The sequence below is a fragment of the Canis aureus genome, chromosome 26 (genome assembly GCF_053574225.1).
Source record: "Canis aureus isolate CA01 chromosome 26, VMU_Caureus_v.1.0, whole genome shotgun sequence".
NCBI lineage: Eukaryota > Metazoa > Chordata > Mammalia > Carnivora > Canidae > Canis > Canis aureus.
Window position 1 is genome coordinate 39,625,378 of NC_135636.1, and position 12,326 is coordinate 39,637,703.

General features: G+C 40.9%; 1 protein-coding gene across 3 annotated transcripts in view; it reads left to right on the forward strand.

Moving 5' to 3' along the window:
* Positions 1-12,326, forward strand: part of EYA2 (EYA transcriptional coactivator and phosphatase 2) — a 261,463-nt gene that overhangs the window by 73,231 nt on the left and 175,906 nt on the right. For all 3 annotated transcript variants that reach the window (XM_077873457.1, XM_077873456.1, XM_077873458.1), the window contains one exon: positions 9,111-9,229. In XM_077873457.1, coding sequence (XP_077729583.1) covers positions 9,121-9,229 — 109 coding nt within the window. In that variant the 5' untranslated portion in view covers positions 9,111-9,120. Of the gene's footprint in view, positions 1-9,110; positions 9,230-12,326 lie in introns of those variants that run through there.

The following is a 12,326-nucleotide window of genomic DNA, read 5'->3' on the forward strand; positions in this document are numbered from 1 at the left end:
AGTGGTTTCTAGATGATCCTCATGACAGTTCCTAGTATCTATCTAGAATGAAACTAATTCGTGTCTTTTGTCTGCATGAATACTTTCTCTCACTTAATCTGCACATAACCTGGTGGGGAAGGTACTATTATTTTCTCCAATCTTACAGATGAGGCTCAGAGAAGTTACATAACTCACCCAAGGTCATACAACTGATAAGACACATAGCTGGAATTGGAACCCAGGTAGCAGATGACAGAGCCAGAGCTCTGACCAGGTGGCTTAGTGGATATTGGAGCTGGATGGGCCCCAGGTTCAATTTCTGACCCAGTTTCACTTAGAAGCTGTGGTTAAAAGCACAGACTTGTCCCTGATGAACAAGGATGCAGAAATCCTCAACAGAATATTAGCAAATCAAATTCAGGAATACATTAAAAGTATCATTCATCATGGTCAAGTAAGATTTAATCTAGGAATGCAGAGGTAATTCAGTATTCACTGATCAATCAATGTGATATATTGAGGAAAGATAAAAACCATATAATCATCTCGATAGATGCAGTAAAAGCACTTAGCAAAATCCAACATCCACTCATGATAAAAACTCTCAAAAAAGGTAGGTTTAGAGGGTACATACCTCAAAATAATAAAGGCTATATGTGAAAAACCCACAGCTAACATCATATTCATTGGTGGAAAACTGAAAGCTTTTCCTGTAAGATCAGGAACAAGACAAAGATGTCCACTGTTGTTACTTTTATTCAACATTGTACTGAAAGTCCTAGTCATAAAAGTCAGACAAAAAAAAGAAATGGAAAAGAAGAAAGAATATAAAGGAGTAAAACTGTCACTTTTGCAGATAACATGACACTGTACAAAAACCCTGAAGACTCCACAAAAAAACTTAGAACTCATAAATGAATTCAGTGAAGTTGCAGAAAACAAAATTAATATGCAGAAATCTGTTGTATTTCTATATATTAATAATAAGTAGCAAAAGAACATTTTTAAAAACGGTCTCATTTACAATTGCACCAAAAGGATTCAAATACCTAGGAATAAATTTAACCAAGGAAGTAAAAGACCTATACTCTAAAAACTATAAGACATTGATGAAAGAAATTGAAGATGAAGCAAATGGAAAGACATACCATACTCATGGACTGGAAGAATTAATATTGTTAAAATGTTCATACTACCCAAAGCAATCTACAGATTCAATGAGATATCACCTCACACCAGTCCGAATGACTAGTATCAAAAAGACAAGAAATTCCCAGCAGCAGGCAGGGAGAGGCAGGAGCTACTGCTGAATAAAATCTGAATAACTTTGAAAAAAAAAAAAAAGACAAGAAATAGCAAGTGTTGGCAAGGATGTGGACAAAGTGGAACCCTCATGCATGTTGGTGGAATGTAAATTGGTGCAACCACTGTGGAAAACAGTATAAAGTTTCCTCAAAAAATTAAATAGTAAAATCATATGATCTAGTAATTTCACTAGTGGATATCTACCCAAAGAAAATGAAAACACTAATTTGAAAAGATCTATGCACTACTATGTTTGTTGCAGCATTATTAACAATAGCCAATATATGGAAGCAATCCAAGTGCCCATCAATAAATGAATGGATAAAGACACACACACATACACACACATACACACACACACACACAAAATATTATTCAGCCATAAAAAGGAATGAAATCTTGCATTCTTGCCATGAATGGACCCAGAAGGTATCATGCTAAGTGAATAAGTCAGACACAGAAAGACAAATAACATGATTTCATTTATACATAAAATCTAAAACACAAAACCAACAAAAGCAAAACAGACTCCTTTTTAAAATATCTTTATTTATTTATTCATGAGAGACACAGAGAGACAGAGACCTAGGCAGAGGGAGAAGCAGGCTCCCCGTGGGGAGCCTGATGCAGGACTTGATCCCAGGACTCGAGCCAAAGGCTCAACCACTGAGCCACCCAGGTGCCCCCAGACTCTTACATACAGAGAACAAATGTGGTTGCCAGAGGGGAGGTGGGTGGAGAGATGGGCAAAATTAGGTAAAGGAGATTAAGGGGTACCATCTTGTAGTTATAAAATAAATGTCACAAAGATGAAAAGTGCAGCATACAAAATATAGCCAATAATATTTTACTAGTATTATGACAGATGGTGACTACATTCATCCTAGTGAGCACTGAGTAATGTAAAGAATTGTTGAATCACTATGTTGTATACTTTAATATGACATCGTATGTCAACTGTACCTCAATAATAATTAACTGGTTAATTAAAATACAGCACGGACCTCAGAGCCAGACCACCTGGTTGTGAATCTTGGTTCCACCACTAACTAGCAGGTCACAACCTCAGTCTCTTTATCTCTACCCACCTCATAGGATTAAAGAAGGCAATATATGCAAAGAGCTCTTGGCCCTACACTAAATGCTCTTCAAGTGTTAATTATTTTTAATTCTATTATCTGTAAAATGAGCACTATAATCAGGGCCAGGTTAAGACTTTCAGAGGCCTCAGAACACCAAAGACATCAGCCTCCCTCCTCTGCTGACCCATGTAATTCAATAATAAAACAACATGACCCATAAAACCCAAATCTGAAACTCACCATGTGCTTGAAATTTTTACTTCTTTTCAGATCCTCATGGCAGAACAGGATGAGTTCACCAAACAAGAATGATTCATGTTTCCTTGGTGCTTATGCTGTGCCCAGACCTAAACTTGTATTCAGTCGACCTGTTGGGAAATAGAGGGCGGTCCAATATCTCTCCCAGGGTGTTTGAGAGAATTGAGAGAGGTGATGTAAAAACAATGGGGGAAATTGCCTGGCAATGGTGCTTGAGAAATGGGAACTATGATTAGAATATTTGGAAGGGTTTTTCTCACTGAACTGCTCATACTGCTGTACTTTGTGGTTAATAGTTCGCTTCTGCAAGATAGCAGTACCTGTAAGCTCTAGCTGGCAACAAGAAAGAACAATTGTCAGGGTCCTGTTTACTTTGTGAGAACTAACATTTCTATTGCTTTGGCTTTGTTGGTGATACTTAACTTGTTTTCCTCCAAAGGAGGACGTGTTTGGATTGCTGTAGGTATGTTTGAAGTTTAGATCTTGAATTACCTAACAAAGATCTAGATTCTTTTATCCCTTTTTAGAGTCAATACCATGCAAATTAGTTTTGGGAAGGACAAACTTCCCAATTGTTATATCTTCATTCTTTTATCTTTGCAGTATGTTCCTCTAAATCTGCAGTGATGGTTTTTACTTTCATTACTATTTGAAATTAGGTCAGTTTTCTTTTGTTTGGTATTTGCATCATGTGGATTTTTACAATTTTTTGCTATGAGTGTTGGTGTGTCTTTATATTTAAAAGGGATATCTTGTACGTAAGAAGCATGCAGTTTTTAAATCCAGTCTTGTAATATTTTCTCTTTTAGTAAGAGTATTTATTCTGTAAGGTAAATGGACATTAAATGTTTATATTTAATGTAATGAATACATTAATTAGTTTACATTTAATGTAATTATTGATAAATTTGAGTTTAAATCTATTATTTTTTTCTATCTGTTCCATCTCTTCTTTGTTTTTTTCCTACCGTCTTGCTTTCTTTTGGATTCATCAAGGACTTTCAGTTTTCTTCTCTATTAACTTGTTGGTATTCTTTAAGAATTACTCTAAAGATTATGGCATGTATCCTTACACGTCTTAAAGTTTGCTATAAATTAGTACTCGTATCACTTCCAGGAAAATGCAAGGTCCTTATTCATTTATACAGTTCTTATTTACATATTTATCTTCTTATGTTGTTCTCCATACTTTGCCAAATTTTTATACTTCCAGAACATTGTTTTGTAGTGCAAGTCTACTGGTGACAAATAATCTTAATTTTGGTTTGTTTCATTTTTGTCCTCATTTTTGAAGAGTTTTTTGCAGGCATAGAATTATATGTTAGCAGATGAAATTCCATTTTTTTTTTTTTTTGCTTTCCATCATACTTGCAGAGAAGTCTTATTATTCCTTCTTTAAAGATAATTTGTTTTTTATTCACCATCTGGCTGCTTTTAAGATAATATATTCTCACACGTGTGCAGTTTGACTTTGATATACCCAGGAGTGTTTTTCTCTGTATTTATTTTTCTTCTGATTTGTAGAACTTCCTGATTGCACTGACTTGTTGTCTTTATCAGTCTTAAAATTTTCTGTCAGTTTTTTGTTAAATATTGTTTCTGATTTTTTTTCTCTTTTCTCTCCTTCTGTGGCCCCTTTTACATGTATGCTAGATCTTTTCTCCATGTCCCATATTTCATTTATGCTTTTTTTTAACCTATTTTACTTTCTAACCATCCTTCTGAGATTTGTCTACTGACTTGTCTTCCAGTTCATTAATCTTTTCTTTTGCTACCTCAAATCTGTGGTTCAACTGCTCTTTTGAGCTCTGAATTTCAGTTACTGTATTTTTCAGTTTTAGAATTTGATTTTTTCTTAATATTCTAGTTCTCTAGTAGTATTCTCCATTTAAGTCTCTTTTCTTGATCATATTCTACAGGTAGCTGGTGAGTCTATAACTCCAATATCTAAATCTTATTACATATTTGGTTTTTGATCATTTGGTCTTATCTCCTTGCATGCCTGATAAGTTTTATTAAGTGCTAAACATTGTATATGGAAAATTGTGGAAACTCTGGAAAGTAACACCTTCCCCAAAAGAAAAGTTACTTTTCTTCTGCCAGGTGGTGATAGTAGATGTGAGTCACTTTGGTCCGATAAGGGATTATTTATTGGATGACGAAGCAGGATCTATTTGGTTTGCCCATACTCTAAGGGAGTAACCTTTCAGGAGTCTCAATTAAAAGCCTGGTGTGTTTACCAAGGATTCTCATCTTTGATGGACCAATTTTCGCTTCCCTAGTACTGGGAGATTGCCAGAAGCTCTGCTTCATTTCTTGTCTTCTTAGCTACCTCCCTGTGCTTGGCTTCTCTGACTCTCACCCCACCCAGCTTAGGTATCACCAAACTCCTCAAAGATTATAATTGTCAGCAATGTCAGACTCACGCCTCTGTGGTTCTCATAGCTCTAGGATCTTTGCTCCTTGGGTTCTAGCTGCCTTAGTAGCCAGTTGTTGTCTCCCCAGCTCAATAAGGTTGGAAAACCCTAAGCTGTTCTTTTTTTTCTTCTGTGCTTAAAAATTGGCAGATGTTTTGAGGGGAAAAGTGGCAAAAGTTAGATGGGACTCAGTCCATATCTCATCTCTCTGGGATCTTGGGCACTCAAGCCCTCCCTTAGTTGCTGTCTGATACCTTAAAACAATGTTTTACAGCTTTAATTTTGTATTGTGTTAGTAAGATTGAACCAAAATTACAAACTATTCCATCATAGCTGGGAGGTGAACTCAGTTGAAGAGTTTACTACATACTAAGAAAAATGGGTTATTTTTATTTTTTCCAGTATTGGAGAAAAATGCAACTCTAAACCATATGAAAAGGAAGATTCCAGGTAAATTAAAGACTTATGCATGAAAGTTAAAATTCTAAGCGAATATGGAAATATAAACAAATTAAAATATAGACACATTTTAATATCCTAGGCTTAGGGAACTAATTTCACACCTAGAAAAAATACTGGGAAAATATATAAGAAATGTTTTGTACTCCAAGACACCATAAATAAAACAAATGAAAAGAAATTTATAGCATCTAAGCCCAGCAATGAACTAATATCTAGACTCTACAAGGCACTCCAGCAAATTAGCAAGAAAAGACAAAAAAAAAAAAAAGGAAAAATGGACAAAGATAAAAGATATAAATAAACAGTTCCCAGAAACTCACATGTTCCACAATTATGTGACTATGTGCTCAAACTCACTAGTAATCATAGAAATACAAAGTAAAACAACTATGATATTGCTTCCACCCATCAATTTGACAAAACTTAGATAGCTGGACAACTAGAATACTTAAATACTTTTTTAAAGTAAGCTCCACGCCCAGTATGGAGCCCAATGCAGTGCTTAAAGTCACAACCCTGAGATCAAGACTTGAGCCAAGACCAAGAGTCAGACACTTACCTGACTGCGCCACCCCAGTGCCCCTGACTTACGCAGTTCTGATAGAGATCTCGATTAGCACAGGAATTATGAGGAACAGTCAAGTTCAGTTCACATACGCCCAATGACAGAAATCATCCTTGCAAATATATATATTTTAAGAATCTGTGTGTGTGTGTGTGTGTAAACACACATATATAGATACATTTTATATACATTTAATGAAGATGTTCCTTGCAGCATTGTTTATAGTAGCTGAGAGATGAAGGCTTCCTGACCGTTTATCACTAGGGCAATACATAAATATAATAGGGTGAATACACAGTATGGAATTCTAACTATAAGCTAGATGACTGTTCAGCAATATGTACATATTACAAAATCACAGTGCAGACTGGAAAGAAAAAACCTAATAAACAGGACAAGATCTCATGCACAGCAGTATTCATGTAAATTAAAACACAAGTCACACATAAAACAATACAGCCTCATTTTATAAGGAGACATATTCATATATTTAATAAATTAGAGTCACTGTCTAGGATAGGGTGGAAAAATGAGAATAAATGGGAAATTTTAAAAATTAAAAATTTTGTTTGAAGAAGCTAATCGCTCAATTACAGATTTTCTCCTTCCCCCTCTCCCTTCCAACTTTTCTTCCCCTCCCACTCTTCTGCAGATGTTAATAGGATGACAGAATGAATAAGATTCTGTGTCAGGTGTTGTGGGGGAAATAAAGGTGATTTCCACGATGGCTTGGCCTTCAGGGATGTTAGGCAAAAGTCTAAGGTGAACATACCAAAAGCTTTAGTAGCAATACTCTGTCCCAGAATCAGAACTCACAAGCCCCTTCTTGCTCTGAGCTCCTCAGGATGACAGCACCACTCAACAAAATAAATAAGCAATGCGACCGAGGCCAGAAGTCACAGTGCTGCTTTTTCCCCTGTCAGGCAAATGTTTACCAGCTGACATAAAGATATAAACACTAGAAGCTTAGTTGCGTGGAATTCTCTCATCAGATTAAAAAGTGTATATAAAGTACTTCCGATGTGTAAGTGATTTTTTTTTAATTATTAAGTGTTTCAGGCACACAAAGATGTGTGGTAGCCACATAACAGTGGTATGCCACTGCCCTGCTTACAAACTAAAACAAGAGTTGGCAAACTTTTTCTGCCAATTATTAAATATTTTCAGCTTTGTGGGTCATTGTCACACGTACTGTACTCAGAAGGTGCAGAGTGAAAGGAGCCCCAGACAGTCCAGCCAACCAATGAGCAGGACCATGTCTTGAGAAAATTTTACTTACGGACAGAGAAGTTGTCCCGGGTCATGAAACATTATCCTTCTTTTGATTTGTTTTCAACCATTTAAAAATGTGAAAGGGTGCTTGGGTGGCTCACTTGATGATCATGATCTCAGGGTGGTGGGATCGAGCCCTACGTCAGGCTCCATGCCTGAGATTCTCTCCCTCTGCCCCCCACACCCTTTCTCTAAAATAAATAAGTAATTAATTGAAAAATGTGAAAGCTAATCTTAGCATACAGATCACATGAAAAGATGGATGGGCCACAGTTTGTGTCAACCCCTGAATGTAAAATGTTACAAACTCACTTAAAGCCCCCCCTCCCCCATTTGGAAGTACCACTTCCCAAAGTGCATTTCCCCCACCATCCCGAGTTAGCCATTCTCTGAAACTGGTGTTTTTCATCCCGTATGTACCATTATCTGTATAGTGCATGTGTGCATATCCCTAAACCGTGTACAATATTGATTTATATGCTTTGCACTTAACAGAAATGATGTCATATTTTGGGTACCCTTCTGCCTCTTTGCTCAGGACTTTGTCCGTCTGTCCGTCATGCTGTGTGTGGAGCCCAGCTTGGTCTTTTTCACTCCTGTATGATATTCTGCCTGTAGTTATGCTTTCTCTGGGAGTGCGTGGGCATTTAGGTCGCTGCCCACAAAGGCCTTTCCTTACACATACCACCCATTTTCACCCTTATCATGACCTTTCCTGGGAGTACTTTGAAAATCCCATTGTCCAGATGAGCATGCTTTTGACTTAGAGCAGTTTGGTAACTTTCTGAAGGTAGTGAGGGGCAAAACTGACATCTGAATCCATGACCTTTCCATGAGGAAATTCGAGTTTATAACCACTTTGCCATCGGTGGGTATGTTGGATTTTATTGAAGTAATGAGAACAGATCCTCCCAATGATGACCTTGCAATACTGATGTGCTTAGCCTTTCTCTGAGGACACCTTGACTCAGTGCCAAACATTATTGCTCGTAGTTTAGCCCTTTGGAAGCCGCCAGGTACGGTGTGATGAACGTGAACCAGAAACCTCATTTCCTAACCACAATGGGTAGGAATTTAGGAGGAATAAATATCATCATCGTGCAGGGACTGAACAGTTTTCTATTAAAAAAAAAAAATGAGAAAGACCCAGGAGACTTGTCCCATGCTTTCCCCGCACCCCATAACATTTTATCAAAGTCACAAGTAATTCGGGAACTAGTGTTTTCTTCCTTGGTGGGGACCAAAGTGATGGGCTGTGGAGTCTGGTCGCCAAGAGGGATCTGTTAAATATTACGGATGCTTTTGGAGCCTCTGTCCGTCTGTCCGAGTAACACGATGTCTGTTTTCCCCTCGAAACTGCAGTCAACCCCTTTTGCTCCCTCTGCCTCTGCTTCTGGAAACCCAAACTCTCCCTCTCCGCCTGTCTCTCCCTTCCTCTGCTGGGAAGGCTCCCTAGCTCGCACCAGCTCATTCCGATGACATTTCAAAGAGACCAGAATATATTTTTTCTAATGGCAAAATACCGTATGAAGGAAGGGAAAGTTTTAATCAAGTGGGTGTATTCTCCGGAGGGGCCCAAGTACTTCATTTTAATTCCTCATTTCCCTTTGATGAAAAGTTTAGTGCATTTTTATTATGTAGAATTTATAAGACGGCTGGGTTTAGGTAATCAGCTTTAATATTTATACTCTTAGGGAAAGAAATAGGAATCATTAGTAAGCATGCATAATTAATGAATAAATTACATTTCCCTTTGTTTTCTTCCAGGTACAAGGAAATGCTAGAACTGGTGATCTCACCCAGCCTCACTGTCAACAGCGATCGTCCGGGTAAATTGAAGCTTAACCGTCCCGCCGCCGATGTCCGGACTCTGAGTGACGTAGAAGGTAGGCCTCCCGGCGTGAGTTTCGGTGGCCGTCCCGCTCGCCCCGCGCCACTTAGTAAGGGACCGACAGCCTTCGACGCGTGTCCTTTCGCAAGTACAGTTTATGAGTTTCTCCTCCCGCCACCGGGACTGTCGCCTCCGGACCAACACTTTGGCGTGTGCGTTGCTAACAGTTCTGTGTGGTCATGAGAAGTGCAAGTGCAAGTGTGCTCGTTGGTGTTCTGACCTTGCTGGCTGCAGAAATGCGGACACCTCTGCGCACGACGGTTTCGGGCGCGTCCCCGGGCCCGGCCCTGGGTGTGTCCCCAGGGTCGCGGCTGCAGCTCCCGGGCTGTCCCTCAGCGCCCGGCCCGCCGCCGTGGAGCATCCAGGCGGGCGTCTTGTTTACCAAGGTCTGAGGCTGGGACAAGAACTCGTCTGCCTTTTGCTTTCAGGTTGGGTTAGAGTCAAGGAAGCAGAGGAGAGTTAAGCTGTTTAAAAAATTACTGGCAAATGATGCAGCCGAACTAGTTTTCGCTAGAACAATCCCAGCTATTGTTTGCTCTGTTTGGGATCTGTCAGCCTTCCTGGGAGAGCTGGGAGTTAGCACAAGGCATTAAGCTATTATGTTTAACCATTGGGCTTAACCCTTTAGTTGGCCGGCCTTGGGATTTGCCGCTGGTGTCCTGGGACCCCCGCCGTCTCTCCCTCACCGTCTATGTTCGATGCCAACTCACAGGACACAAATGCTACATAACTGTCGGGAAAAAACCAGAGACTTGTAGTCTAGTCAAATATAGCATCGCAAGGAATTTGCTTTTAAGCAAATTGAAACTCCAGGCTACCGGGAATAATTACTGCCATCACCAGGACAGTGACATTTCCCTTGCGCGCTGGCGATGGAGCCGAGACAAGCCTACTGAAAGTACCACCAAGAGGGTCCGGGCCCCCCCACCAAACCACATGCTAGAGAGCACACTCTTGTTCGTCTTGACACTTTGGAGTGTCCGTGTAAACCACCCTGGGCTCTCGGAGAATTTGAGACAGTTTATTAAGCCCTGTTCAAAAACAGTCATTTTCTTCTTTGTGCGTAGAGGCACTGCTTAACCTAGGGCTTCGTTTCGAAGCCAAGAGAACTAGGAGGAGGTGGAGGCTGCCGGGTGAGGAAGATCCCAGTCTGAATCCCTGCCCCACTTCTTCCCAGCCAGATAGCCTCCAGCAAATTGTTTCACCTTTTGAGCCTCTATTTTCTCACCTGTCAAATGGGGGCATAGTCACGACCGGCTTCATAGGGTGCTGGCTGCTGCCCGGCACGCCGTGGATGCATGGTATAGCGGTTAAGCTTTTTATTCCATGGCCATTCTCCTGTAAATCAAATAACCACAGTGAGTGTAAAACCATGGTTGCAAACTGGCAGCTCACAGCCAAGGCCGGTCCTCATGTATGCCTTTGTTTGGTTTACACACGGTACTTTAAATAAAAATGAGCTTATAAAAATCAGGAGCATTCACATAAAAATCTGGATTTCTAGTTGCTCTTAAAATGCTAAACTCTTTAGAGACACTAGGCCCACATTCCCACTTGGCTGCCACTAGTGGGAGCTGAGGAGCAGCTGTCCCTTAGATGGGTCCCGGCCACTTCCTTTTGTCCTTAATTTTTGTGAGCATATACTTTGTGCCAGGCACTGTGACAAGCAGTGTAACTGTAGATTACCTCTCCTCCTCCTCTGTCACCAGCAGAGCAAACATATGGCACTTGCTGTGTGCCAGGCATGAATGGACCAACTCACTGAATCCCCACAACCCCAAGAAGTAGGCACTGTTGTCAATCTTTGTGTTAACAGATGAAGGAACTAAGGCAGAAAGAGGTCAAGAGATCATGAGATAGCTTGATGGAGATGACATGGTTCTGTGACAGCCAGAATTTGAATCTAGGTAGTCTAACTCTGAAGTGTGCTCTAATCAGCACACTATCATGTTTCTCATTGAATTACTATATCCCAATAGGCTGGGAGCCCATCTTACAGATGTGTAAGTAGAGGCACAGGGGCATTAAGTATTGAGTAAGCAGCCTAAAGACACACCCAGGTGCTCTGGCTCTAGAGTCCCCACTTCTAAACTTTAGAATCGCCTTCTACCAAGCCCTTGAGAGTCCTCAGACCCCAAGTATTTGTCCCCTACAGTCGTAGCATCCACAAACACACCATCTGTCTCCTTTTTTGATGACATGGAACAGTCTGCAGCCTTTCCGCTGCCCTGGAGCCAGCTGGCAGCCAAAGTGAAGGCTTTGGGGCTGAGTGTTGGAGTGAAGAGCGGTTGCTCCCAAATTCAGAGCAGGGTCAGGCTATACACACACACACACACACACACACACACACACACACACACTTTTCTTTCTCTTGAGATGGGCAATGAGCTCCCAGGCTCTGCAGGGAACATTTCACCAAAACTCTAGCCTCTAGTGCCAGATTGGTCAGCTGCCCTTCCAGCCTGGCCTTCTGGGCCCTTCTGTGACAAAGTCATTTTTGAGTGACTGCAAAGGGCCAGATCCAAGGAAATCCCAGGGCGAGGCATGAGCCATGGATCCTACATTCAGGAGGACTCTGGAGGGAATGTGAAACCAAGAAATCCCCTGGTGGCTCCCACTGCATTCGTGGCTCTGCCTCTTACCACCTGTGCGTCTCTGGCCTGGTCACCCAACCTCTTTTGAGTTTATTTGCCTCATCTCTTAAAGGGAAATTTCAGGGAGCTTTCAGAATTGTTATGAGGATGAAATAATTAAAACATGGAGAGGACTTAGCATTTCTCAAAAAGTGTAGAATAACGTCTAATTGCCTTGCCCTTGGCCACCAAACCTGCCTCGTCTGTCCCTGCCAGCCTCTCACAGTCGGCTCCTCCTCATCCCGTTTGCTCAGTAGACCCAGCCCCAGCCTCGTTTCATTTGCTGTACCCCAGGAGTGTGATTCTGCCCTCGGGGCCTTAGCACTTGCTGTTCCCTTGGCCTGGACCAGTCTCCCCCGGCTGGAGGACCATCCCTCAGCCCCCGGTTCTCACCAGAGAGGTCTTACCCCATCAAAAGTAACTGTTCATTCACTCATGCAATAGGTGTGTTTAGTCAGC